Below are 27,621 nucleotides of genomic sequence, written 5' to 3' on the forward strand. Positions count from 1 at the left end.
ACAAATATGAGAGAATCAGAGACCTCACATACATGAGGTTCAGGGACAGAAAGGTAAAATTAGGTATATATGACATTCTGAGCTAAGGATGAGATAAGAAGTCTTGGTGTTCCTAGGGGAGGAGGGTCATTTACAGGACAATAAGAAGAGCAGATGTTCAGTAATTAGATATTTGCCCTGCCCTATAGATAGGCCATAAAAGGTTATTTCTGGAAATAACTCTGATTATGGGAAAGGCCCCTAATTTAAATTCTTTGAGGGAGAGATAAGTTTCCCTTGAGCCATCAGAGTCTTGATTGTCTTCAGCTCAAAATAACCCACAGGCTAAAGTGGCACATCTTGGGGAGGCCTGTTCTGAATCCCTTCAAAAGAGAGCATCTATTTATGTGGTAAATAACACTACTGTTTATTTCCAGGTATATTTTCTTTACTCTTAGGTATACAGGGGATTACATTCCTTCTGCCCTTAAAGGCACAGCTATTTGACTACTTTGGGCTCATGAACCGTGAATGAAAGTAACCTCTACATATCTGGGCCATAGCATTTTGCTGCCAGTGGTAAATACTCTAGTTCTCTCTTTGTCTGCGGCACTGAACCCTGAGCTTCATTTTGAGATGTGGGCATGATAAAATGCTGTAGTCTCCATCAGCCTGTCAGCCCATGATGGATACATATCACAAACAAAAGATAAATCTTTGTTGTTTTAAGCCACTGGGATTTTAGGGTTTGTTTCCCAAGCATAACTGACTGGTGCAATTTAGTGTCATAAATGTATAGTCTTAATGACCCCAGAAGCAAACTACCAGCTTACACTTGATGATAAATAAATATTCCTGAATGGAATGTCAAACTTTAAAAACCTGAATATTAACATTTTAATAGTAAAATTGTAATGATAATTTTTAAATTAATAATATCTAATTTTTATACTTCATGTGGATTCTGGTATCTTAGAAGTTTATTATGTGATAGTGGCATTCTTCTGCCACCAAATATTGATTTTTAACATGTAGCTATTTTGCATTTAGCCAAAATGTATATTTGGTGCCACTCTAAAAATATATACTAAATAAAAATTATATGACTAAAAGCTTGGCTCTGTGTCCTTCATTTAAAATAGTTACTTGACAGAAACCTGAAACGATTTGTAAATCGTCACAATTTTTTTCTAAGGAAGAATACCTTGATTTTCTAAAACTCGGGCATTTTTTTGCTGCCATTTTGCATTCCCTATCTTGTCTCTCCTGCTGCCACCAGCTGGCTTCCGCTACTGATGAATTCCAGAAACCAGCAGGATTCAATTCAGTGTTTTATTCTAACTGCTGGTCCCTGATGAGAACACCAAGTCAGTTAAATAAGTTAAATTTTAGGTTGGGAATAGAAAAACACAACTCATTTCCTACATATTTTGTATAATCAGATAGCCACACAGTAGCTGATACTTGTCCAGCTAGAGTGGACCCTCTAGACGGTCCAGACAAGCCCACAGGCTAACAAAAGAGAATACAATTCAATTCTTAAGTTAATATTTTCTCCTCTCAGGGAAGAAGGTATTAAAAATTACAGGAAGTATATAAGAGCAAAGGTCAGTTCAAATACAATAGCGTACCAATAGTCTTAGTGTACTCTTAGGCTTTAATAACTTCAGAAGTACAAATTCTACAAACTTACACAAAACATCATTTGAAAATAAAGTTATTTAAATTTCTTTCGTGCTTATTTGCTCTTGGGAATTTTTGAACAGTAAACGTATTTCAGTATTTTGTTTCAGTCAGTATTTGCCATCCTCAATTAGGGGACTGAAAAATTTAACATTTAAAATTATTCAAAATTCAAACTGAGGGAAGGAGGTTAGTTATCACTTTGTGAGGGGTATAAATATCTAATTATTACATTGCTTTGTACACCTAAAACTAATTTTTAAAATTGTTGAAAATTCACAAAATGAGTAAGCATGAAAGAAATTTAAGTAAACATTCAAGTGATGCTTTTTGCAAGTATGTAGCTTTTATACTTCTGAAATTATCAAAACCTAGAACTGTATTAAGACTTTTGGGACAGCTGTACATTGAAAACAGTGGAGTCACTGGGTGCTTGATGATCTTTTATAATTTACACCCAGCTGTGTCCCAAATAAATTGACACATTTTGTAGTAACACATACACACATATAGACAAGATGAGGCATAAGGTTTCTTGAACCTAGAAAGGAGATACAGTGCTAAATTATTAAAACTTTAGGAAAAGTGTGGAGAGTGAGGCAAACTAGTAGCAATATTTGTAATATAGATTTTTATTATTACACTTTAGTTTTACTTTAGAGGGGGTTGAGAGTGCATTTTTATTCGGGATACTTGTTCTTAAGATAGTATTATGTTCTCGATATTTGGGTATTAGTATTTTTATTGCTAATGATGCTTTTCCAGAAAAGTTAACACAAGTAATTTTTAAGGACTTGAACATTAAGTGAATGCAGAAAAACAAATATTGGTTTTCCTTTCGTTAGAGATCATCTAGTTCAGTGGTTCTCAATCTTGGCTGCACAGTGGAATGATCTAAGAGCTTAAAAAAATACTAATGCTTGGGTCCCAAGCTGAGATTGACTTAATTAATGTAAGCTATAGCATTTTAATACAAATTTTTATAGCCCCCTAGTGCTCCTAATGTACAGCCAAGGTTGAGAACCACTGCTCCAAGTCAATATATAATCAGGTATGTGTCAACATAAAAATATGTGTATGTTCAGAGCTCCATTTTTTTTGTTTTGTTTTTACCATAGAACCAATCTTAAATTTTGTAATGAAAGAGGTTAAGAAAAGATCCTAATTTAATCAACAACATGAATAAAGCTATGTCAGGGTGGAAAAATGTCTCCTCTTCCCTTCTAGGTTTTTCTGGCTGGTATAAAAATTAAATTGACATGAGACAGAATAACAGGAGCAAAGCAAGCAAAAATTTAATAACATGTATGCCTCCTGTATACATGGGAGAGACCCAGGAAAACTGAATAACTCTGAAATGGCAGAAGCCATCACCTTAAATACCATCTTCAGCTAAAGACAAAAGATTTGGGGGATGGGGAGGAGGCCAGCAATGGGTGGTCCCCAGGCAAAGTACAGTAAATAAGGGTCAGGTTGTTATGCAGAGTTAAGTCCCTGCCTTTTGCATTGATAAAAAGTTTGTGGAGATTTATTCATCCTGCTCTTCCTGGTAGAGAGGGAAACATCTTTACAAATGGAGATTCCCTTTATAAATGTAAATGTCTCTTAGGAAAGGGTAACTTCTACTTGGTTTTCAGAACTCCTCTTCTGTCTGTTTTTTGTTTTGTTTTTTTAAATAACCAGTTTAAAATAATCAATATGCCAAAAAGGGTGGCAAATATTTTGAGGTGGCAAATTCTGCTCCCCTACAGCTCTATTATGTTGAGCAAAATAAACCAGACACAAAAGAGTACTTATTGTTTGATTCTATTCACATAAAGTTTAAATAAATTAGAAGGGGGAGGGAGGTTGACTTGAAAAGAAATTCCTGATAAGGAAATGTTCTTTATTTTGATTAGGGTACGCAGATAATAGTTATTAAGGCTCATCGAAATGGACAGTTGAGATCTGTATTATGCTTTCGCTATGTGTAAATTACACTTAAATAAAAAGAATAAACGTAACTAACTTAAATCTGGATACCTATGACAAGGTGTGGGAGGCGGAGGCGATTATTATTACTTCAGATGACCCCAAACCCTCATTAGATCAAAAGCAACAGCGAACACCAGACCAGAACTGGAGAGAATGGAGAGCAAACTGCAGGGAGAGCCAAAACCTAAGAAGCCACGAGAGAGCACGCAGCGGCAACCAAGCGGATGCCGGGATCGCGGCGCCCGAGTGCCCCACAAAAATAAGCCCCCGCGCCCTTTTCCGGTGCGCACAAGTCCGTCAGTCTGTGTGACCCCACCGGAAGGGTCCGGGGGAAAACAGCGCCATCGCGAGAAGTGAGCCGGCAGCAGGTTGGTTCCTGCGCGGATGCTGTGGTTGTAAGCGCCGTGCGGTCGGCTGGTTGCGGCTCGCAGGGAGGAGGACGCCGGGGGCTCGCCTTCCCTCCGCTGCCTCTGCCACTGCCATGATTCCGGTGTCGCTGGTGGTGGTGGTGGTGGGTGGCTGGACTGCCGTCTACCTGACCGACTTGGTGCTGAAGGTGAGAGCTTCGGGTTGATGGCTCAAGCCCGCGGTACCCAGGGCGGGAGCGCAGGGCCCAAAGCCTTTCCTGCTCCCCTGCCTCGCGCCTCCCGGGCTGGAAGCCGCGCGGCCGTCGCCCACGTTCGGTCTTAAAGAATGGGGTGCCGCGGGAGGGGTGTGGCGGCCGGCGCAGCAGCCGCAGTCTCATTGCCGGGCGGTGCAGGCCCCGCAGCCTTCGTGTCTTGCCGGGGAAGCTCCGGTAATAGTCTCGGGAGGACCGGGGTCCTGCCATACCTCACGGCAGTGTCCCAGGGAGGAAAATAAATTGTTTGCCTAGGAAAGGCATTGTTTCCCCTCATTGTCTTTAACTCCACGACCCCGTAGAGACTGCTGGCGTTGGAATGAATCTAAATCAAGTTGTGATTTCGATCAGTGGTCTCAAACTTTAAAGTACATATGGTCATCGGGGGTTCCGGTTAAAATGCACATTCTGATTCAGCAGGTCTGCGGCAGAGCCTAAGATTGTGCGTTTGTAGCCAGTTCCCAAGTGCTACCAATGCTGTTTGCTAATCTACAGACCATCCTTCAAAGTAGCATACTCAGTAGCAGGGATGTAGATAACTAATTTCTGATTATTCAAATGTTAATTTGCACCCTGCACCCCCTTCTTAACATTAACTCCCCTCCACACACGCTCTGGGTGCACGGTCCATTCTCCAGTTATTTGGGAGGGGTAGCAAAAATTACGAACATTTGTCTGACCGCATGGTTCAAGTAACCTTTTGGAATTGAATATTGGAGGGTGGGGGTTAACTATGTGTGGAACAAAATCTTATAAATTCTCAAATGTTTAATAAAAATTCCAATTATGAATAGTAAAACCATGTTCTGAGTACCGTTTTAAATAGAATACTGTAGTTTAGTATTGTGTGCTTTAGGTTTAACAGTAAAATGAAATGATACTTGTGCTTCTTTGTTGCAGTTCAACTTGCAAAGTGAGGCGGTTCTACAGTGGAGTCCTTAGAGCAAGGGCTGGGCTCTGACACTTCTAGCCCTTGTGACCTTGGGCAAATTACTCTCTTGTGCCTCGGTTTCTTCCTCTTTAAAGTAGGGGTAACAATAGTAAGGATTTCCTGATACTGTAGAGAGGATTACATTAGTTCGTACACATAAAGCCTTGCTACTCAACCTGCGGTTCAAGGACCAGCAGCACTTGCATCATCTGGGAGTTTGTCGGAAACGTAGACTTAGAATCTCGGTCCTCATCCCTGACCTACAGAATCAAGACTCTGCATCTTCTGCACATACTTGGCACAGTGCTTAGCATGTCATAAGCAGTACAGACCACTGCTTCTTTCTTTAAACAGTGATTTTGTTGTTTAGAAACAAGGCACATGATTTCTTTATGTTGCATATGTGACAAAAATCCAAAATAAAAAGAAGTTTTCAAACCTCCACAGCCTCTGGTCAAATGTGTGAGGTGACCAGGATGGCACTTTAATTTCAGTAACAGCCCCTGGCTCCCTAAGAGTACTTACTATTCCTTGGGCAAAAGATCTAACTCATTCAGAGTATCTGCTTGGGGAATGGAGAGACCTTAGACTTTTCGGAGCCTGCACCTTCAATTTTTCTGTTTCCAACATGGTCCGCTGTTTCCACCCTTGGTTCTTCTAGGATTTCCTCAGTAGACTGCTGAAGGGGTGTGTCACTCTCCTTTTCCAAGTCCTGGAAAATAAGCAGGTTTTAAAAATTCCACCTAAAAATTGAGAGCAGAGAACATTCGATATCCAAAGGCAAACGGATACCTGTGTTCAGACTCAGGTCATTTTTTATGACTGTGATAGGCTGAAATATCCTTCTAGAAACAGATGAATTTCTCAAATGGATGGACATTGATGTGACAAAATACTTACTGTACTTACAGTAACCGAGGTAATCAGGGTCAATGTCAGTGTATATAAAACAGCTTTGTTATCCAAAATCCTTACTCAAGGACTTCAAACGTCCCTAAAGATAAAACTCGTTAGGCTGTGTATAAACAGTTATCCTCCCAACCCTGAAGAATGTAAGAGAAGTTACTGAGACCAAGATGACTTTAGATAAGTTTTGTACTTTTACGTAATCAAAGTCAGCCTAATTTCTTAGGGTTGTTGCTCAGAAAAGGATAGAAAGCACTGATTCCAACCAACTTGTACCCTCTGTTGGATTAGTTGGGTGTATTTTTAAATTATAACACAAGGACACTTTCTATGGTAACAAGGTTTCTAGGCCTGTACTGTCCAGTACGGTAGCCATTGAGCTACACATGGTCATTGAGCATTTGAAATGGGGCTAGTCCAAATTGAGATGTGCTGTAAGTGTCAAGTTGACACCGGATTTCAAAGACTTAGTACACAAATGAATGAATAGAATTGTAAATTATTTCAGTGATATTTTATATTGATTTCATGTTGAAATGATAATATCTTGGATATTTTGAGTTAAAAATATATTTAAATTAATCTCTCTCCATTTACTTTTTAAAATTTGGCTACTAGAAATTTTAAAATTACGTATGGGACTGGCATGTGTGACTCACATTGTATTTCTATTGGGCAACAGTGTTTTAAGCAGAGGGCAGCTGTAAAGGGGCAGACAATATTTTAGGTTTTGTGGGCCACACAGAGTCTGTGTCGCATATTCTTGTTTTTGTTGTCTTTTTATAATCCCTAAAAAATGTGAAAACCATCCTTAGCTCAGAGGCAGTACAAAAACACGTTGCAGGCCAGATTTGGCCCATGGGCCATAGGATGCTGGGCCCTAATCTCAGCAGACCAGTTAGTCTGAGACCTTTCCTTTAATATCCTGAAGAAGAAACATAAAGCTTCAAAATTACAAGCATTTGTTATATCTTGCTCTCCTGTAGAAAACACTTTTTGATTTTCTTAAACATTATAAATTGTTCTTCAAAATCGAGTGATGTGGACCTTTTCTTTCTCTCTTAGTCATCTGTTTATTTTAAGCATTCTTATGAAGACTGGCTGGAAAACAACGGATTAAGCATCTCCCCTTTTCACATAAGATGGCAAACTGCTGTTTTCAATCGTGCCTTTTACAGTTGGGGACGGCGGAAAGCGAGGATGCTTTACCAGTGGTATGCTTCATTTTCTCTTTTGGGTTTAAATTATTGTGATCATGAGAAATGCTTATTAAAAGAACTGTTTCCATCATTTACCAATCTGCGTTTTAAAATTTTGACAGTATAAAAACTTTATGGTTTTATATAAACTTATGGGATTGCCTCCTTGTGCTTTCTCATACATTAAAAATCAAAGTTCTATATCTTGATCTGGGTGGTGGGTACATGGATGCACATGTGTAAAAATTCAGTGAGCTGTACACTTCAGTCTTGTACACTTCGCTGTGTACCTTATACACTAATAGAAAATCAAACAACATATGGAGCATTTTCCATCAGGAAAATAATCCTGGAGAATTCTTTCCCCTATCATCACACATAGAAACGAGGGTCCTGGGAGTCATGGGACACCCCAAAATCTGCAGGCTTTCCCCTGTGCTTCTTTTGTGATACTCCTCCAGGTTCCGGAAGGATATTTAAAATATTTAACAACCAGTAAGGCATATGCACAAACCAAGTGGGAAATCGGCCAAGCAGACTGCAGCATTGGGGTCCTGGAACCCCCTTGCCATTCCAGGCATACCCCTTTAGTTTAAAACATTAAAAAAAAATCAAAAGTTTATGGTTAGGGGGTTTACGATGATCTCTGGGACACCCTAGAGACTGACAAATTAGTTGAGAGAATTTCTAGTATGGCACTGGGAAGGGGGAGGCGGGCTTTGTCTAAATGCCTTTTTGTTAAAAATTGAGCTCCAAATGGAGTAGAGCTAAATGAAAATACTCAGATTATCAAAATGCAACAGCAAATCAAAGCAAACAAAAGAGGAAGTAGGAAATAATAAAAGAGCAGAAATCAGTGAAGTAGAACATATACAATAGAACAAATCAGCAAAGTCAAAATATGGTTCTTTGAAAAGATTAATAAAATTGATAAACCTGTACCATGACTGATTAAGAAAAAAGAAACCACAAGTTAACTAAAAATCAGAATTGAAAAAGGGAACATTAATACAGGTTTTATAAACATTAAAAAAATGAAATTATGAACAATTCTGTGCCTATAAATTTGACAATTTAGAAGAATAAGTTCCTTGAAAAACACAACTTATCAAACAGTTACAAAGTGTAATAGATCATCCCAACTATAGACGGGTAACTGCTAATTACAAAAGCAGTAAAAGAAAGAAGCTCATTAAATGCTATCATGAATATTTAAGCTCATCACAAAATATTGCTAAAATAAGATACAGGTAATAGAATTGGTAGAGGAAAAAGAATGGATGTCTGTAACGTCAAAAGAATTTTAATAACTATGAGAACAAGATCAAAACGATGCTATGTAAATGAGCAAAAGACATGCAAGGAAACAAATTTTTTATTGGGAAGAATATTCAGCCTCTTAAATTATGAGAGAACTGTAAGTTATTAGAACTCTTTAAAGAGACTACTGCCTGTGCTTCAGTCACAGATCTAAAGTTCAGTAGGAAAAAGAGACAGAGGTATGGGAATTTTTAGACATTTATTTTGAAGCTATGAAATGTGGTTGGTCAATGAAGTTTTTAGTCCCTGAATTGTTAGGAATTGTACGTTTATGCAATTTTTTCCTCTTAACAGGTTCAATTTTGGAATGGTATTTGGCGTAATTGCCATGTTTAGCTCGTTTTTTCTACTGGGGAAAACGCTGATGCAGACTTTAGCACAAATGATGGCTGATTCTTCTGCTTCTTATTCTTCCTCCTCTTCTTCCTCTTCTTCCTCCTCTTCTTCCTCTTCATCGTCTTCCTCTTCTTCCTCCTCCTCCTCTTCCTCACTTCACAACGAACAGGTGCTACAAGTTGTGGTAAGTGCCTTCTTTTTTCTTTAATAACTAACTTTGTTGAAACATAGACACAAGATATTTCTTCTGGATAGCATAACTCCTATCCATAATATAACTATAAAAATAAATGAAAAGTCTCACAATTTCTCAAATTATCTGCTTAAATAAAAACATTAGTAAGAATATAGCAAGGAATAATTGCAGTATGTAGTACTAATAGTAGTAGAATGAAGAGACCATCATTAAGACTCAGCAATTATATAGGTATTTCATTTAAGACGTGTTGTCTTGAGTTGTTAAATGACTGTTAGTATCAAAGAATAAGTATGCTGATTTAGGATCTTTATAATATATAAATAAATTGCATTTTTATCCTATGCAGTGTTCCCATTTTCTCTTCGTGGCTTTCATACTCTAACCAATAATATCCTTTTAATTAAAAGTATAAGACCTTTTTGAATGGTCACTGATTTTTTTGATGTGAAGAATAATGTGCTGAGTTGTACTCCTTTGAATGTGAGCTATTTATAATAATTCTCTCTTTAAAACACATGAGTAGACCTTTACCTTATCAATTCATGTCTCCAGAGTTTGGAAAGGTGCTTTACCATTGGCTTTTAATTCAAAATTTTTACATTTATAGATTCCATTTCCAGGAGTCATGAATGTTATGTTTTTAATCACATTCTTATTAATGGAATAGACTATTTACGAGTTAGTGACAGTTTTTTGTTTGTTTGTTTTTTAACTCAACACTTTGTGGCCTCTACTAGACTGGGTCACTATGGGAAGATTTAGAAGTCATTTGTAGAGAATGGTAACTAGCTCTTTCTTAGAGGTTAAAAGGATTCTCCAGGTGAGGCCTCAGAAGAGATGATTTATTTCTTTAGCAAACATTTACTGAGTATATTCTGCCAATTGGCCATGTGTTATTGAGTCCTGCTTATATGGGGAACAAAATCCAATCCTAGCAGTAATGGAACTTTTAGTCTAGAGGGAGAGCTGCTATAATTGTGCTACGGTTAGATAAAGTATAAGGTGCTGTCGGGATAGAGAGAAGGTGTGCTGAGATGTGCCTGGCACTGGGGAGAGAGTAGAGAAGAGCTTTGGTGGAAGGGTGGGCAGAGTCCACATAGCCTGGGAAAGGAAGGTGGCAGTTGAGTGTCCTAGTACCAGAGGGACCAATATAACAGGGAAAGGTGGAGGGCATAATAGTAGAAATAATAAAACCTAGTTCATATGCACTGCTTCCCATGTGAGGTTTTGGTGCCCGTTTTCTTTTATTCTTGCAACAATCTAGAAGTAAGAGTCACAGGAGAAAACCAAGGCACAGAGATGTTAAGTCACTTGCCTGTCGTCACAGCTAGTAAATGGTGGCTCCACCACTCATCCACCACTGACCTCATAGCCATTATGCTCTACTCTCTTAAGAAAGACCGGTAATTCTTCAAAGGACTATAAAGTAACTTTGACCTGTGTCTAGGTAGTATATGGTGCAGGAGATAAGATGGGAGATATATGCAGAGTTTGGGTTATGAAGGGCTATTATAACAAGTTCCGATTTTAACTGTAGATAACAGGTCTGCAAAATGAACCAAAGTAGGGTTACACCTAAGATGGGGAGACCATTTAAGAGGGCAGTTGGAATAATTCACATTAGAAGTGATAAAGACTTAAACTAAATTAGTGGTAATTAGAATGAAGGGGGTAGATTCAAGGGATCTTTTGGAGTAGAATTTTCAGGCCTTGGCGATTAATTGAATGTGAGGCTGGAGGGAAAAGGAAGAGTTTAGGATAACTCTTGGGATACATGATTGGTTACTGTTTGCCAAGAAGGAGGATAGTAGAGGAAGAAGCAGGTTTGGAGGAAATATGATCATTGTACTGTCTGCTTGAATAGGATTAGACTGGCAAGATGTTCAGAGAAGAAATTATTTCTTCTTTTTGCTTCTCAGTTTATTCATAGAGCTCACAAAAATATTGACTCTGCTAGGAGAGTCATGCTCTGGAATCATTAAGTCAGCTGTCCTCTGTAGTCCACTGTGCATATTTATGTATACATTTAAGAATGTTACATCTCCTGACATGAGAACATACTTATGCCTTAGAGAATATACTTTCTGTTTACTCTATAATTCCCTATAGTCTCATTTAGTATTAGTTCCCAAAAACCTGGCACATTGTTGTTGAGAGGTCAGTATTCTGGTTCACCTAATACCCTGTGTGATTCATGGCCTAGACAGACGGGCATTTGCATACTATTGCCAGCAAATAAGACCTACCATCTGTTGGTATAGTTACACACTCAAATCCTTACCTTATCTCATTATTACATCCATAAAATAATAAAGAGAGAGAACCAGTGTCCTATTGGATCAAGCCTACTGATTTATTTGACATAAAGGTAAAGTAACCAGTATACTTTGTGATACAGAGGGAATGTACAAGTATGAGAATTAAGGTTAAGTACATAAATTTAGAGAGGGGTCAGAAAAAAGGAAACTACTGATCTGAACAGAAAGATGCCTGACAACAGGGGAATGGAGCAGGTATGTGGAAGAAGATACACTGATGTTTTTTAAAAGAATTGCTTAGTAGGGTCTGGATAAAGAGAGCTTTATATAATGAGCATCATAAAAATGTCCCAAATATAGAAAAAAACAGGTATTCATCAAGCTCTTTTTCCTAACACTATTACTATGAAGAATTGGAAACAACCACAATATGTAACTGAGAAATGGTTAAATATTGGGATTGTCATTCAATATTATATATACATTAAAAGTGATGATTATGAAAACTAGGGAAAGGACACTTGGAATTACTAATGAATTTAGAAAGCAATCTAAGCAGTGTGGTTTGAATCTCTTTCTGTTACTGTGTTTCCCCGAAAATAAGACCTAGCCAGACAGTCAGCTCTAATGTGTCTTTTGGAGCAAAAATTAATATAAGACCTGGTCTTATTTTACTATAAGACCCAGTCTAATATAATACCCGGTCTTATTTTACTATAATGTAAGACTGGGGCTTATGTAATATAATACCGGGTCTTATATTAATTTTTGCTCCAAAAGACGCATTAGAGCTGATTGTCCGGCTAGGTCTTATTTTCGGGGAAACATGGTAATTTTTGCTCTAAAACACGCATTAGAGCTGATGGTCCAGCTAGGTGTTATTTTCGGGGAAACACGGTACTAAAGGAGGCTTGAAAGTGAAATTTTTCTGTTGTGCACAAAAATTCCAGTTGAATTAAAATTAAAGCATAAAATCAGGAAAGACCTTGCAAGAAAAAAACAGGTTTCTTTTTATATGAACACAGAATGAGGAAGACATAAGCATAAAACTAATGGCAGAAACTATGACTATGGAAGGGTCTGCTTTTAGAGAGCAGTTTGATATATATCAAAGTCCTTTAAATTGCGTGTAATAATAGCATTTGTTACCCTCTCAGTGAGGCATAATATTAAACATTGGGCACAGATTATCTCATGTAATCCTCAAAATTACCCTTTTATGTAAATGTGGTTATTTCTATTTTAATGATGAGGAAATTGAAGTGTTGGAATAATCCAAACTTGCTAGTTAGGGAGGGAGCCAGAGCATCAACCCCAAGTGATACTTCTCTGGAGCCTGAACCAACTATGCTTGTCTAAGAATTCATCTCCCCAAAATATTTGGGTACATGTGTCCAAATATGTTTATTATAGAATTTATAAGAGCAGAAACTTTTAAAACAACTAAATGCCCAACAATCCATTCCATACAATACAATGCAACTATTAAAAATCATGTTGAACCAGAAAATATTCATGGAAAAATATTTATGATACTATTGAGATTTCAAAACCACATTTATAATAAAAGTATAATTTTTAAAAATGTGTTCATGAAAATACTAGAAGGACATGTTTTATAACATTGAGAATGGTTTTTTGTGTGTTTTGGGAGGATTATAGGATTATAGGCTTCTATTTTTCTTTGAGTTTTCAAGTTTTTCTGCTTTAAACATATTTTATAGTTAAATTAATAAAAGCAAAAAAGAATTTCCTCTAGAAAGATACCGTTAGGGTTCCAACTCTTGGACTGTAAGAAATAGATGCTCAGTATGTAAATAGTATTAATGATGCCTGGTGTGCCCCCCTTAGCCTAATTTATAGAATGTCTCCTTAACAGATGACATAACTTGGGAGCAATTATTTATCTTACGAGCAGATTCTTGGGTATCTAAAAAAAGAAAAATTAACCATGCAGCTCTTAAAATAGCAAACTTCCCTTGTGAATGCTGTGATATATATATGCACAACGTCTTAGGAGCATCTGACTGCAAGACAACTCCTGATCCTTCATAGGTCCTTAACATGTCTGTATGTTCCAAATGCCTAACTTTCTGCATTAAATTTCAATTTTAATATAATATTGATGTATCACTTTGATACTACCAATGTACTGGACAAACTGATGGAATCAAAGAAATGGAGGCGTGGTACTCCCACACAAATAAGATGCTTTATTACACTACCTTTAATTATCAACTGTCATATAACTTGAAAATACTGAAATGAAATTCATTGATGGGAGGTGGGGATATCCAGTATTACTCAAATGAACCTTGGAATAACAATACAGAGGAAGGGCTAGGAATTATAATGAGAATTCCCAAATCAGGCTTCCAGTCCTTGAGAATGAATCAGCTGCTTACTTTTTCAGTGTCACGGCTCATTCCCTGGCATTTTGCCAGGCTCTCTAGTTCTTTCCCACAGTGCAGATCAGGAAGCTAAAATTTTAACTTTTTATCCTGGTGTTTCTTGTTCTTTTTTAGATTGGTGTGCTTAGTTCAAAAACTGCCTAGTTCAAAAAACTGGCTAGTGTCTTTACAATGAAGAAGTGAACTATTGATATTCATATTTTAGTTTATAGAACCTTCAGGTTGGAAGTTTAAGCTTTAATATAGAGTGAACATCGTCTCTCTTGGTGCCCAAGTGTGTATTTATCATTGTGTCTACGAACAGGTTCCTGGTATAAATTTACCTGTCAACCAACTGACCTATTTCTTCGCTGCAGTCCTCATTAGTGGTGTTGTACACGAAATTGGACATGGGATAGCAGCTATTAGGTAATGATATTTACCTTTTTCTTTCTACTACATGCAAAGAAGCTTTTCATTTACAAGGGCTTATTACTAAAATCTGCTACATTTGCTATTTTTTCTTTCTGTGGTTATTACCCAGTGCATGTCCATCATTATTATTTTGCGATACCTCTCTTTTGCAGAGGAGATTTATATATTGATGAATATGCTCAATTAACCATACACATATCTATAATCTGGATCTTTCTATCCTTTGCCAGCATGGTTATATATCCTCATGGTACTTCAAGATTTTCATCCAATCCTGAAACCTACCTAGTTTTTCTATTCATCATTGGGTCAGAATGATAACCTCTGCACTCAAAGCCCACCCACCTGCCTTCTTAGTACTTTCTTGGCTTATCAGCTGAAATACTTTCCTGCTCTACTCATGGCCTCTGCTAGCTAGAGTAATATCACCAAAAGCTCTGGGTTTGTTAACAAATATCATAGTCTATCTAGACACCCAAGTGGAAAATAAGGGAGGATGAGACCTGGAACTTGCTTCAATTATCATGCCCTCTTGTTGTGACTGCCCAAATGTATCATTATAATTATACCTGAGCATTTTAAAGACTACTAAACTTATAAAATCATGGTGGGGGAGAGGAGGAGTCACACTCCTCTTTACTCCCACCGATAATTATTGTTATTAAGGAACACATATACTGATGGAAATGTGTTTTATCCTTTGGGCGTGTGGACCGGATAAAAGGTTTTAGATGAGAAGTTTTTATTACTTCTTTCCAGTTGCATATGAATAAGAGTCTATTGACTGGCAATAAACCCTCATTTTGACAGAGCATACACTGTTACACAGGTGTGCCATATATTGGTATAAATGGGTGGCTACTTTTTTCTTTTTAATCTCTTTTACCTTTGTTTCCACGTTTTTAGCAATGCAGCCTTTAGGGTTTTATAATACATAGCACAGCATTGCTATTAACAGTTTAATAATTTACAGTATGTGAAATAATGTAGGTAATTTTTTTGATAAAATCCCAACTGCCAAGAAAAAGGTGAATTTTACAGTAATTTTTCTGTACAGTGGTACCTCGGTTTTCGAACATAATCTGTTCCGGAAGACTGTTCGAGTTCTGAAAAGTTTGAAAACCGAGGCACGGTTTCCCATAGAAAGTAATGCAAAATGGATTAATCCGTTCCAGACCTTTAAAATCAACCCCTAAAACTGCAAATTTAGCATGAATTTTACTATCTACTGATACCATAAATCCATAAAATTTACAGCGTTCGTAAACTGAAATGTTTGTCAATGGAGATGTTCGAAAACCGAGGTACCACTGTATCTAGTACTAAGTAACAGCACAATACATTTAGGCAATGCTTTTTTTAGAGTAGCTGTGTGGTCATATGAAGCTATTAAATGTAATTACATTTTTAGAGAATTACTTGATAAAAAATAGTTCTCCTAAGGACAGTCTGAGCATTATGCATTTTAAAATGTACTTGAACATTAATTCAATAGGAGTACACTTAGATAAACGTCCACCTTCATTTTTAATAGCTAAGATACCTATAAAGATTTAGATAATGTATTTGAATTATATTTTCTATGGTGTCCTCTGAAAATAATTCAGAGTAAATCATAAAAATGTTTTTCATTTAGTTTCTCACAGAAATAGCGGGAGTGCCAAAAAAATGTATACACACGATTTGTATTCATCTTTTGTTATTGGTATATATTGAGTTTTACAATTTTAATACAGTTTTTTCCTTTCTTAGGTATAACTTTTTGACTATCCAGAGAGACTTGTTTTTTTAAGCAAGAATTTGAAGTTCGGTAGGATGTTTTAAGGTTACATATATTATTATTTTGACAAATGCAATACTAGTAGTAAATTCCTTTTTTTTATGTGATTTCTTAGGGAACAAGTTCGATTTAATGGCTTTGGGATTTTTCTCTTCATTATTTATCCTGGAGCATTTGTTGATCTGTTCACCACTCACTTGCAACTTATATCACCAGTCCAGCAACTAAGGATATTTTGTGCAGGTAACAGACTTAAATTTCTTTATTCATCTATGTGTTGTTAGTGGTTAGAAAGTACTCACATAACAAACGAAAACATCTCTTTTGATTAATAAATTCAGTTTATAAGATTCTCAGTCAAAAGCAGTAGAGCAAAATAGTTTACATTTCCATTTTCTTCATTAAAAAGAACTAAAACCAACGTAAGTTATTTTAAAAAGATTGAAAGTAAAAGAAGCTGAATATACCATGCAAATGTGAACAGAAAATATGACTAAAGCATTAAATGACACATAGGGGGCCACTTAATGATCATATGGAATATAATCCACAATGAAATGTAATCGTGAATCTTACTGTATCAGGTAACAAACCATCAAAACAAAACTGTAAAAAGCATAAGGAAAAAACCAGATGTAATAAATGAGTCTCATATCTCTTAACACATGGCATATATGTATGAAAAAGTCAATCATCGAAGCTCTTAGTAAGACAAAATTCAATAAATATGCTAAACTCTATACTATAATTTCTTTTCAAGTGCCCATGAAACATAAAAATTGTCCAATTTAATTCAAAACTATAATTGCAGTATATTTAAAAATGATAATGAAATGTAGTTTTTCTACAAGGAAAATGCACTGCGTTAGGCAGTTATGAAATAAGAAATGAGGGCCGGCCTGGTGGCCCAGGTGGTTGGGGTGCCTTTCTCCTAACCCCGAGGTCGCCAGTTCGAATCCCACATGGGCCAGTGAGCTGCGCCCTCTACTGCTAAGATTGTGAACAACAGCTCTCCCTGGAGCTGGGCTGCTGTGAGCATTGGAAGTTGGCGTGTGCTGCCATGAGTGGCCAGTGGCCAGCGTGGGCTACTTTGTGCTGCTGCGGGCTGCTGTGTGCTGCCCTGGGCTACTGTGAGTGGCTGACCAATGACTGGCAACCGACTGCCTCAGAGGGGGCTGGGGGAGGAGTGCAAGGCTGCTGTGTGCTGCTATGAGCAGCTGGAGGCCATTGTGAGGCCACTGAGTGGTTTGCAGCCAGCAAGCTGTGAGCTCTGAGCGGCTGCAGTGACCAGCTGCCTCCGCCAGGGGGAGCGCAAGGCTTATGGTACCAGCATGGGCCAGGGAGCTGTGTCCTATACAACTAGACTGAGAAACAATGGCTTGAACCGGAGTGGGGGAGAGAGGTGGAAGAAAGGGGGGTGGGAGGAAATGAAAGTAAATCAGTTAAGCATTCAACTGAAGAAGTGAGGAAAAAAAGTATAAAATAGTTAAGAAATTATGTAATTAGTAAGGATAGAGGCAGAAGATAATTAGAAAAAAGAAAAATAGAACTTTTAAACCCAAGAGTTAGTTCTTTGAAGAAAAAGAATGGAAGAAAGCTTCTATAGACAGAATTAGCAGTCAGATTGGGGAATGACAACTGATAAAGAGAAAATTAACACAATTACAAAAGTGTTCTTTGTTCATCTCTGCAAAATTTTCAAAAACCTGGATGATTATTTAAAAAATAGCCTAAATAAACCCCAGAGGTGATAGAAAAAAATTTTATATATATGTGTGTGTGTGTATATATATATATACACACACACACACATATACAATGGGCTAGTTATAAGAGGAGAAATTAAGAAAGTTGAAGAAGACTGCCCCTGACCCCGAATAGCCACAGCAATCTTGAGAATGAAGAACAAAGCTGGAGGTGTCACGCTATCTGACATCAGACTATACTAAAGGGCATAGTAATCAAAACGGCATGATATTGGCATAAAAACAGACACATAGGTCAGTGGAACAGAATAGAGAGCCCAGAAATAAATGCATGCCTATATGGTCACTTAATTTATGACAAAGAAAGCAAGGATATACAATGAGGTAAAGACAGTCTATTCAATAAATGATGCTGGGAAATAGGACAGATACATGCAAAAAAATGAAACTGGACCACCTTACTCCATATACAAGAATAAAGTCAAAATGGATTAAAGACTTAAATGTAAGACCTGAAACCATAAAACTCCTAGAAGAAAACATACGCAATAAACTCTGAGACATTATCCTTAGTAATATTTTTACTGCTACTTCCCCACAGGCAAGGGAAACAAAAGAAAAAATAAAATGGGATTACCTCAAACTAAAAAGTTTTTGCACAGCAAAGGAAACCATCAACAAAACTAAAAGACAGCCTACTGAATGGGAGAAGATACTCGCCAATGATACATCTGATCAGGGGTTAATACCCAAAATCTATTAAAAAAACTCATACAGCTCAGTACCAAAAACAAACAAACAATTGAATTGAAAAATGAGCAGAGGACCTGAATAGATATTTCTCCACAGAGGACATATAGATGGCCAATAGACATGAAAAAAAATGCTCAAAGTCACTAATCATCAGAGAAATACAAATTAAAATCACAATGATATATCTGTCACCTCACACCTGTCAGAATGGCCATCATCAATACATCAACAAACAACAAGTGTTGGTGGGAATGTAGAGAAACGGGAACTCTTGTTCTCTGTTGGTGGGATTGCAAATTGGTGCAGCCACTATGGAAAACTGGCGGTTTCTCAAAAAATTAAAAATAGAGCTACCTTATGGCCCAGCAGTTCCACTCCTGGGTATTTATCTGAAGAAATCCAAAACAATTTGAAAAAGATACATTTTTTTTGGCACCCTCTGTATAGACAATGGAATGTTACACAACCATAAAAAAGAACTAAATCGTACCATTTGCGACAACATGGATGGACTTAAAGGGTATTATGCTAAGTGAGATAAGTCAGACTGAGAAAGACAAATACCATATGATCTCACTTGTGGAATTTAAAGAACACAATAAAACAGAAATAGACTCAGATACAGAGAACAAACTGATGGTTACTAGATGGGAAGGTGTTAGGGGGCTGGGTAAAAAAAGGTGAAGGGATTAAACTGGTAGTTACAAAAGTCATGGGGATGTAAAATACAGTATGGGGAACATAGTCAATAATATTGTAAAAACTATGTATAGTGTCAGATGGATACTAGACTTATTGGGATGGATACTTAACTTCATAAGTTATATAAATATCTAACCACTATGCCATACACCTGAAACTAATATAAAATAATATTGAACGTCAACTATAATTTTCTTAAAAGTCACAAGGATGTATAGTACAGCATAGGAACATAGTCAATAATATTCTAATTATGTATAGTGTCAGATGGGGTTATCTGGGTTTATTGGGGTTATCACTTTGTGAGTTATATAAATGTCTAATCACTGTGTTGTTCTGTACACCTAAAGCTAATAATATTTTTTAAAGCCCCTGAAAGTTGCATAGGTGGAATTCTTTCAAATCTTGAAGGAAAAGATTTTTCTTTTTAAGTTCCAGTTTAGTATAAACTTTCCAGATCACATAGAGAAGGAAACTAAGATTTTTTAAAAGTCATTATAACAGATAACATCTTTTAAAGTACCAAAAAACTCTACAGACACGTGGTGTATCTAAAAGAAAGGATGGGGCTGGCCCAGTGGCTTAGATGGTTGGAGCGCTGTGCTCCTGGCGCCGAGGTCGCTGGTTGGGTTCCCACATGGGCCAGTGAGTTACCTGCGCCCCATACAGCTAAGATTGTGAATGGCGGCTCTCCTTGGAGCTGGGTTGCCCTGAGCAGCCTGAGGTGGGCGAGGTGGGCGTGGGGTGCTGTGTGCTGCAGTGAGCAGCCGGAGGCCATTGTGAGGTCTCTGAGCAGCTGCGGTGACCGGCTGCCTCCGCCAGGGGGAGCGCAAGGCTTATGGTACCAGAATGGGCCAGGGAGCTGTGTCCTGCACTGCCGGACTGAGAAACAACTGAACTGGAGTGGGGGGAAGGTGGAAGAAGGGGGAAAAAAGAAAAAAAGAATTAAAATATATATATTTAAAAAAAATAAAAGAAAGGATGGTTCAACATTAGGAAATCTATTTGAATGTGGTAAACATTATTGACCACTGGGGGGGTAAAAGCCTCATCTCAGCAGATACTGAAACAGGTACTTAACAAAATTCAACATCCATTAACGGCGAAAAACCAAAAATCCTTAGTAAAGGTAGAAATAGCTGGATACTTCCCAATGACATACCACTTAGAAGCATTCCTATTAAAGGAGAAGACAAGAAATCCCACTATCAACTATCACTGATACTATTAAATGGTCTGTAAATGTGGGTCAGTGCAATTAAATAAGGGGGTTTAAAAAGCATAAATATTAGAAAGGAGGCCTTTTTCCCCAGATACTGTTATACACCTGGGCGTAACAATAAAATCAACAGAAATTAAATACAGCAAAATACAGTAAAGGGCCTGCTTACCGAATTTTCCAAAAGCAGTGCCTTGGCAGGTGAGTGGAGCAGAGATGTGAGGGCGAGCTCGTGCATGAGTGCGAGGGGATGAGCGCGGCGCGCTCCCTGGGTTACCAGCAAGCTCATGCGCATGCGCTTGGTGCCCTGAGGCGCAGAAGCCCAGAAGCGCATGCGCCAGGCTGCCCAGGCATCACAACGGCTTCCGTATCTTCCACAATCGCCCGCGCATTTCTCTGGAACGCATTTCTCCGGATCTCGTGTTGTCCTCTGGTGCTCCTGCTTTTCTGCCTCAGACTTTTTCTTCCGGGACTTTCTAGTCAACCACCCTCTGCCCAGCAGCCAAAGCCTCTTCAGATCTCTCAGCCATGGCCTCAAACAACGCTGTCTACATCACCACAGAAAACTCGGAGATGCCTACAGAGACTCTGCAGGTGCACCCTGTGGAGGCCTTCCCTGTGGAGACCGTCCGTGTGGAGGCCTTCCCTGTGGAGACCGTCCGTGTGGAGGCCGTCCCTGTGGAGACCGTCCGTGTGGAGGCCGTCCCTGTGGAGACTGTCCCTGTGGAGACCGTCCCTGTGGAGGCCGTTCCTGTGGAGGCCGTCCCTGTGGAGGCCGTCCCTGTGGAGACTGTCCCTGTGGAGACCGTCCCTGTGGAGACCTTCCCTGTGGAGACCGTCCCTGTGGAGGCCGTCCGTGTGGAGGCCGTCCCTGTGGAGACCTTCCCTGTGGAGACTGTCCGTGTGGAGGCCGTCCCTGTGGAGGCCGTCCGTGTGGAGGCCGTCCCTGTGGAGGCCGTCCCTGTGGAGACCTTCCCTGTGGAGACTGTCCGTGTGGAGGCCGTCCCTGTGGAGGCCGTCCGTGTGGAGGCCGTCCCTGTGGAGGCCGTCCCTGTGGAGACCTTCCCTGTGGAGACTGTCCGTGTGGAGGCCGTCCCTGTGGAGACCTTCCCTGTGGAGTCTTTCTTTATGGAGACCGCCCCTGTGGTCACCGTCCCTGTGGGCACCGTCCCTGTGGGCACCGTCCCTGTGGGCACTGTCCCTGTGGAGACCATGGCCTTGGACACTATTCAGTACGAGAGTATCGGCGGCAGCTGGGTCCACGGTGGCCACCACCATTCGCCTCTGATCTTGCTGCAGCCACTCGTTATTAAAGCCGAAGGGGGCCACGACCAGGAAACTATCATGGTGCAGACAGAGGAAGAAGTGGTGAGCTGCTACGAGGCAGACAACCCGCAGGCTACCACCCTCGAGGGCCAGGTAGTCGTCCCGGCCAGCCAAGACGAATTCCAGCAGACCCTGGCTTCCCTATCAGCCTCCGCGTCGTCAACCTACAGGCACAGCAGGAAGCGCCGCAACAGAAAGCCCAGCAGTAAGAAGAGTTGCGCCAGGAGCGAGGCCGGGACGGGAAGCGCCGGGTCTGAGGCGGGCGGCACTAAGTGGGTGCAGAAGCAGGTGCAGATCAAAACCCTAGAGGGTGAGTTTTCCGTTACCATGTGGTCCCCAAGCAATAATAGTGACCATGAGGTAGAAGGACAGGTTGAGGTCAGTTCATCTCCTGATTATTCGGAGTACCTGACAGGAAAGAAATTTCCTCCTGAAGGAATACCTGGCATTGACCTCTCAGATCCAAAGCAGCTGGCAGAGTTTGCTAAATTTAAGCAAAAGAGACCCAAAGAAGATGATATTCCAAAACCAGTTGCTTGCCCTCATACGGGCTGCGCAAAGATGTTCAGGGATAGCGGTGCTATGAGAAAGCATCTGCATATCCACGGTCCCAGAGTCCATGTATGTGCAGAATGTGGCAAAGCTTTTGTCGAGTCCTCAAAGCTAAAACGGCATCAACTGGTCCATAGTGGAGAGAAACCCTTTCAGTGCACGTTTGTAGGTTGCGGAAAACGCTTTTCCCTGGATTTCAATTTGCGTACACATGAGCGAATCCATACCGGGGACAAGCCCTTCATGTGCCCCTTTGATGGTTGTGATAGGAGGTTTGCTCAGTCCACTAACCTGAAAACTCATATGTTAACACATGCTAAGAATAAAAATAGCCAGTGAAAAGTATAAAAGACCCTTCTCAAACTAGGGAAGGTTCTTTCAGGAGTGTAATTGGAAATAAATATGCCTCTTTTATATTGTTTCTAGGAAATAACTGTTTTGATTCCTACATGTCTAAAGGGTCGTGTTTTGCTAGAGTAGTAAAAATATAATTAAAATGTTAAAAAAGTTAAAAGGTAGAAAAATATGTATGTATATCTTAGATTACATTGTTAAGGAGCTTTATCTTGTTCTGTAAAACATGGTGTTTTTTGATCCCAACAGGAGGATAATTCATGAACCTTACATCAAAAGACTGTTCTTTATAATATAAACTGTGCTAAAAATGAGACTTCTTTTTGTATTCAATTTCACCTATTGCTTATAAATTGTAAAAGTTCTGTATTTTCCAAATGTTCATATTTATACTTTTAGGAATTTAGTAATTCTATGTGTGGTTTTTCTGGAGGTTGATAACTTTGCTATAGATTTCCTTTAGAAGAGTAAACACTTAAGTGCATACAAGTATTTTCCTGTTTAATAAAAGGTTATATAGGTTTTGTTTGCTATCTTAATTTTGGTTGTATTTTTTGATGTTAACACATTTTGCATAACTATCTTTTATCTTTTAATTATGTGGTATTGAATATTAAATGTAATTTAATAATACTAGTCAATTTAAGCCTATTTTAGTCATTTTATTTCCTCCAAATACTGTTAGGTACTGTTTAGTGTAATTTCTTTGCCTGTTTAGAGTCGTGCTCAGTTGTAGTTGTAATTGTTTATACATTGTACGTTTTACAATGTATTTTGCACTATACAAAGTACATTTTAACGCTTAATATGTACAACCCGTTTAATAGAAAAAGCAAAAATAAAATACGTGTTCTAAAGAGAAAATAACTTGCCTGTATAAATACCATAGAAAATACAGAAAATAGGGAGGGTGCTACTGGCATCTGGGAGGTAGGGGGCAGGGATGCTGCTAAACATCTTATAATGCACAAGACAGTCCCCCACAACAAAAAATTATCTGCCCCAAAATGCCAATATGAGAAACCCTGTTCTAGGGGAAGTAAAAACTAACAGAAATTGCATTGATGTACTTATAAACAAATCATTAATGGACAAGAGGCTGTTTAAAGGAAATGTGTATTCTACCACACTCATTGCCACTTAGCCATCATGGGCAAATCTGGACTCTAGAGGGGTGATCTGGTACCAGTTGCATCCCCGACAAGAGATAGGAGGCTGCCCAGAGAGGCAAGGAATCAGTGCTGCTGTGTGCCCTCCTAACTACGGTTTGGATGGAAGAGCCATGGCTGTGTGGTGGTATCATTCTGAGAGAGTGAGGGTGCAAGCATTTAGGCCGTCCCGGTGGGCTGTTCCATCCTGAGTTGGGGAGGAGCTGAATTCAAGTGGGGATGGATTATTTTGTGAAATTGTGTTGGGACTGGCAACTTGGCAGGGGTGGGAAGGGATAAGAGGGTTATAGCTGTATTCCTAAATTAGTTCCGTTAAATTCTAGTGGGTCAAGGAATTAGTGGGTTTTTTGTCTTGTTTTAATTTTGTTTTTACATGAAGCTATGAAAGCAATACAAGAAAACAGGTATCTTCTATAATCTTGAACTGGGAATGGTTTAATACAAATGAACCATTTGACCACACCAGAATTTAAAATGTCTGCATAGGCAAAACTATAAACAAGGCCAAACAATACACTGGAGGAAAAAATTGTAATACCTCTTACAAAAGACCAAGTTCCTCAATGCATATATTGCAAATAATAATACATACAAATCAGCAAAACAAAACAAAAACAACCCAGTCAAAAAACATAAATAGGGAATGATGGAAATAGTTTTTGGACAAAGGAAATAGAAATAGCCTTTTAATAACATGGAAAACATACAGGCTTACTCATAATTAAAAAAATAGAAATTAAGACAGATTTTACTTTTCACTTAGCAGATGGCAGTCTAAAATTATAGCATCCAGCATTGTTTAGAAGGTGAGGAAACATGCCAGTTATGAGAACATAAGTTAATGCAGGCGCATTGGGAGTCAATTTTAATGCACATATTTTTTGATCTAACAATTCCATTTCTATGTAATTAGATGCATAACAATATGGGCCAAGCTGTTTGTTGCAGCATGATATGAAAAAGGTAAAACAGCCTAAGTGATCATGAGTTTGGAACCTTATAAATAAGTCAATATGTTGTTTTAAAAATGGGTTACTCTGTAGTGGATATAAGAAATAGGATAGATATGAAATGTACAGATACCGTAGGTACAAATACAAAATATATAAATGAAAAAGCAAAATATAGTTTTTGATAAATAACTTGATACCATTGGTGTTTTTAAAAGATCTGTGTATAGAACAGAAAAGATTGTTTACCGATATCTCCTAGACTAGACTTGCTCTGGATATTTCTGGAATTTAACTACTTACAACACCTGGGGGAAGGGGTGGCATCTTAACAATGCAAATATAGTACATGGAACATGTATTATTAGCTAGGTATCTGGCTGCTGTAATAGCTAAAAATAACAGGCTTAAACGCTCATAAAACATTCCAAATTTAAGTAGTTCTGCATTGATAGAATTTTGTGATTTGAAGGACTCAGGCCTTTTCTGCCTTGTTAGCTGTACTAGTATTTCCAACATGCTGCTGCTATATTATAGACACAGGTTTAATTCCATCACATACCGTGTTTCCCTGAAAATTAAGACCTAACTGGAAAATAAGCCCTAGCCTGATTTTTCAAGATGACATCCCCTGAACATAAGCCTTAATGCGTCTTTTGGAGCAAAAATTAACGTAAGACCCGGTCTTATTTTTGGGGAAACACAGTAGCTATATGCCAGCCAGCAGGGCAGAGATATCACCATGACTTCCACTCATCCTATTGGCCAAAACAGTCATATGTCCCTACTCAGCTCCCTGAGAGTCTGGGAAATGTGTTTAGCTTACATTTCAGTCATTATAGAACATTGGTTCTCTATCACTGATGCTATCACCCTCCTGGGAATGTTTGGAATGTGTGGGGTGGGGGGCATTCTTTGGTCGTCTCAGTGACTGGAGAGCACTAAAGGCATTTAGTAGATGGAGCCAGGAATGCTAAGTATCCTGTGATACAAGGGACAGATTTGCACAACCAAGAATCGCACTGCTCAGAGTGCTAGTAGTGCCCTTGCCCTGCCTAGTGAGAAAAATTGTAGTAGAAGAAAGGAAAGGTAGGGATGGGGGAAGGGTTACATGGTGTGCTAGTGTATGTTTAACACCTGCCTCTGGAGGCGATGTAGCATTTGCTGGTTTCTGGCTTGTAAATATGTACTCCTACCATGGCCAATTTCAAGGTGCCAACCTGAAGTCCCTGAAGGAGGAATTGGTAAGGCTGTGGCAAGCAGTAGGCGTACGCTCCAGCACACCACTGGGTTCGTCACCTAACCATCTCTGTATATATGGTAGAGATGGCTATAGTCTGATATGATGTAAGACACATAATCTACTTGGTCCACCAATACTACTCTCCATAATACTTTAATTCTTCAAACTCTTTTTCCAAATACCTGTTAGATTTCCATACCCCAGTTCAGCAAGAATGTTTATTTCATCTTAGCTTTTATTTGAATAGTTCTGAAGTTCCTTTCAAAGATCACAAGTATGTTTATATTAATAATGTATACATTTTCTGAAAAGAGGGCATAGTAAGTAAAATTTCCTACTTGTGTTATATACCAGAGTGCCAAAAAGTATACACGACTTGTGTTCATCTTCTGTTATCGTTATAATTACAATTTTAATACAGCTTTTTCCTTTCTTAAAATGTGTATACTTTTTTGGCACCCTCTATATATCAGAGGTATAGAATATAGATTTTATTCATGTTAAATCATATTAGCATATGGTCTTCCTAATGTATTAACAAGCTTATTTTACATTTTAATATCCGAAATGAAAGAGGCCTCTAACTAAACATCTGTCTGCTGAACTAGTAAGTACGTGTATCTGCCTCACAGCTTCTTCTGGTTACTTTACTGATTTATCAGAATGCCCAGGTGTTATGAAGTCCAAATACCTATATCATTCCTGCCCCTGGTTGAGCTTATTCCTTTTTTCTCTTTTCAGGTATCTGGCATAATTTTGTCCTTGCACTCCTGGGTATTTTAGCTCTTGTTCTCCTCCCTGTAATTCTCTTGCCCTTTTACTACACTGGAGTCGGGGTGCTTATCACTGAAGTTGCTGAGGTAAATAATGGATTACTTGGACATTTTTTCACCAGATTTTGTGATGTTGCACTTAACATTTTATGTCAGGAACGTACAAGTTCTCACATACAGAAAGCTCAGTTTCTCCTGAAGACATTATTGGTGATCCTTTCACATTGAACAAATAGTTCTATGAACACATTGGCTTTTTACAAATACTGAAAATTGTTTCTGTTCTGAGTTACAAAAATAGTATCAAGATTTTCTACCTGTAGTTTGTTGATTAAATGCATCATTTACCTTTACTGTTTATTTTTATACTCTTAAGAAGTAAGGAATATGAAACCTAAGCTAGCCAGCCAGAGCATTTGGTGGGAGCTTGTTTTCAACTCGATTTCACTCCCTTTGACAAAAAAGAAAAAAAAAACAACTGTGATGGTATCAAGTCTTCTATTCAGACTTAGGGAAGAGGAAAATTACCTTTGTGAACATCTGGCTCAAATAGTCATTGTGCTGACAATATTGTCTGCATATTTGGCACTGTTTCAAACTAAGGACTCATTTTACAACGTTACCCACTGAGGATATAGGAAAACGAAGGCATTCTGATGACTATTTTCACACAAAAATTTAATTAGCAGTTTGTGAAAAACTGTCATTTTAATCTTAACAGTTGGCAAGTGGGTTTTTTGTGTTTTTTTTCCCAATTGCAAAAAATTCAAAATCTTGGAGAAGCAGGAAAAGTATAATTCTTGGGTTTTGTTTTGTTAATGTTCTAGGACTATACATCTTGGATTCAAAGCTGGATTATTTTCCA

General features: G+C 38.6%; 1 protein-coding gene across 2 annotated transcripts in view; it reads left to right on the forward strand.

Annotated features, from left to right (window-relative positions):
• The first annotated feature begins 3,980 nt into the window (after positions 1-3,980).
• The window catches only part of MBTPS2 (membrane bound transcription factor peptidase, site 2), a 37,798-nt gene continuing 14,157 nt past the window's right edge, over positions 3,981-27,621 (forward strand). The window contains exons 1-6 of one of the 2 annotated variants that reach the window (XM_019714587.3): positions 3,981-4,192; positions 7,158-7,306; positions 8,906-9,131; positions 14,120-14,223; positions 16,125-16,252; positions 26,725-26,843. In XM_019714587.3, the coding sequence (XP_019570146.3) occupies positions 4,118-4,192; positions 7,158-7,306; positions 8,906-9,131; positions 14,120-14,223; positions 16,125-16,252; positions 26,725-26,843 (801 nt within the window). In that variant the 5' untranslated portion in view covers positions 3,981-4,117. Of the gene's footprint in view, positions 4,193-7,157; positions 7,307-8,905; positions 9,132-14,119; positions 14,224-16,124; positions 16,253-20,951; positions 22,743-26,724; positions 26,844-27,621 lie in introns of those variants that run through there. The other variant, XM_088795201.1, reaches the window with a different exon arrangement.

Source organism: Rhinolophus sinicus, chromosome 18, assembly GCF_057876585.1.
Source record: "Rhinolophus sinicus isolate RSI-liver-muscle chromosome 18, RSI-T2T, whole genome shotgun sequence".
In the NCBI taxonomy this organism is placed as follows: Eukaryota; Metazoa; Chordata; class Mammalia; order Chiroptera; family Rhinolophidae; genus Rhinolophus; species Rhinolophus sinicus.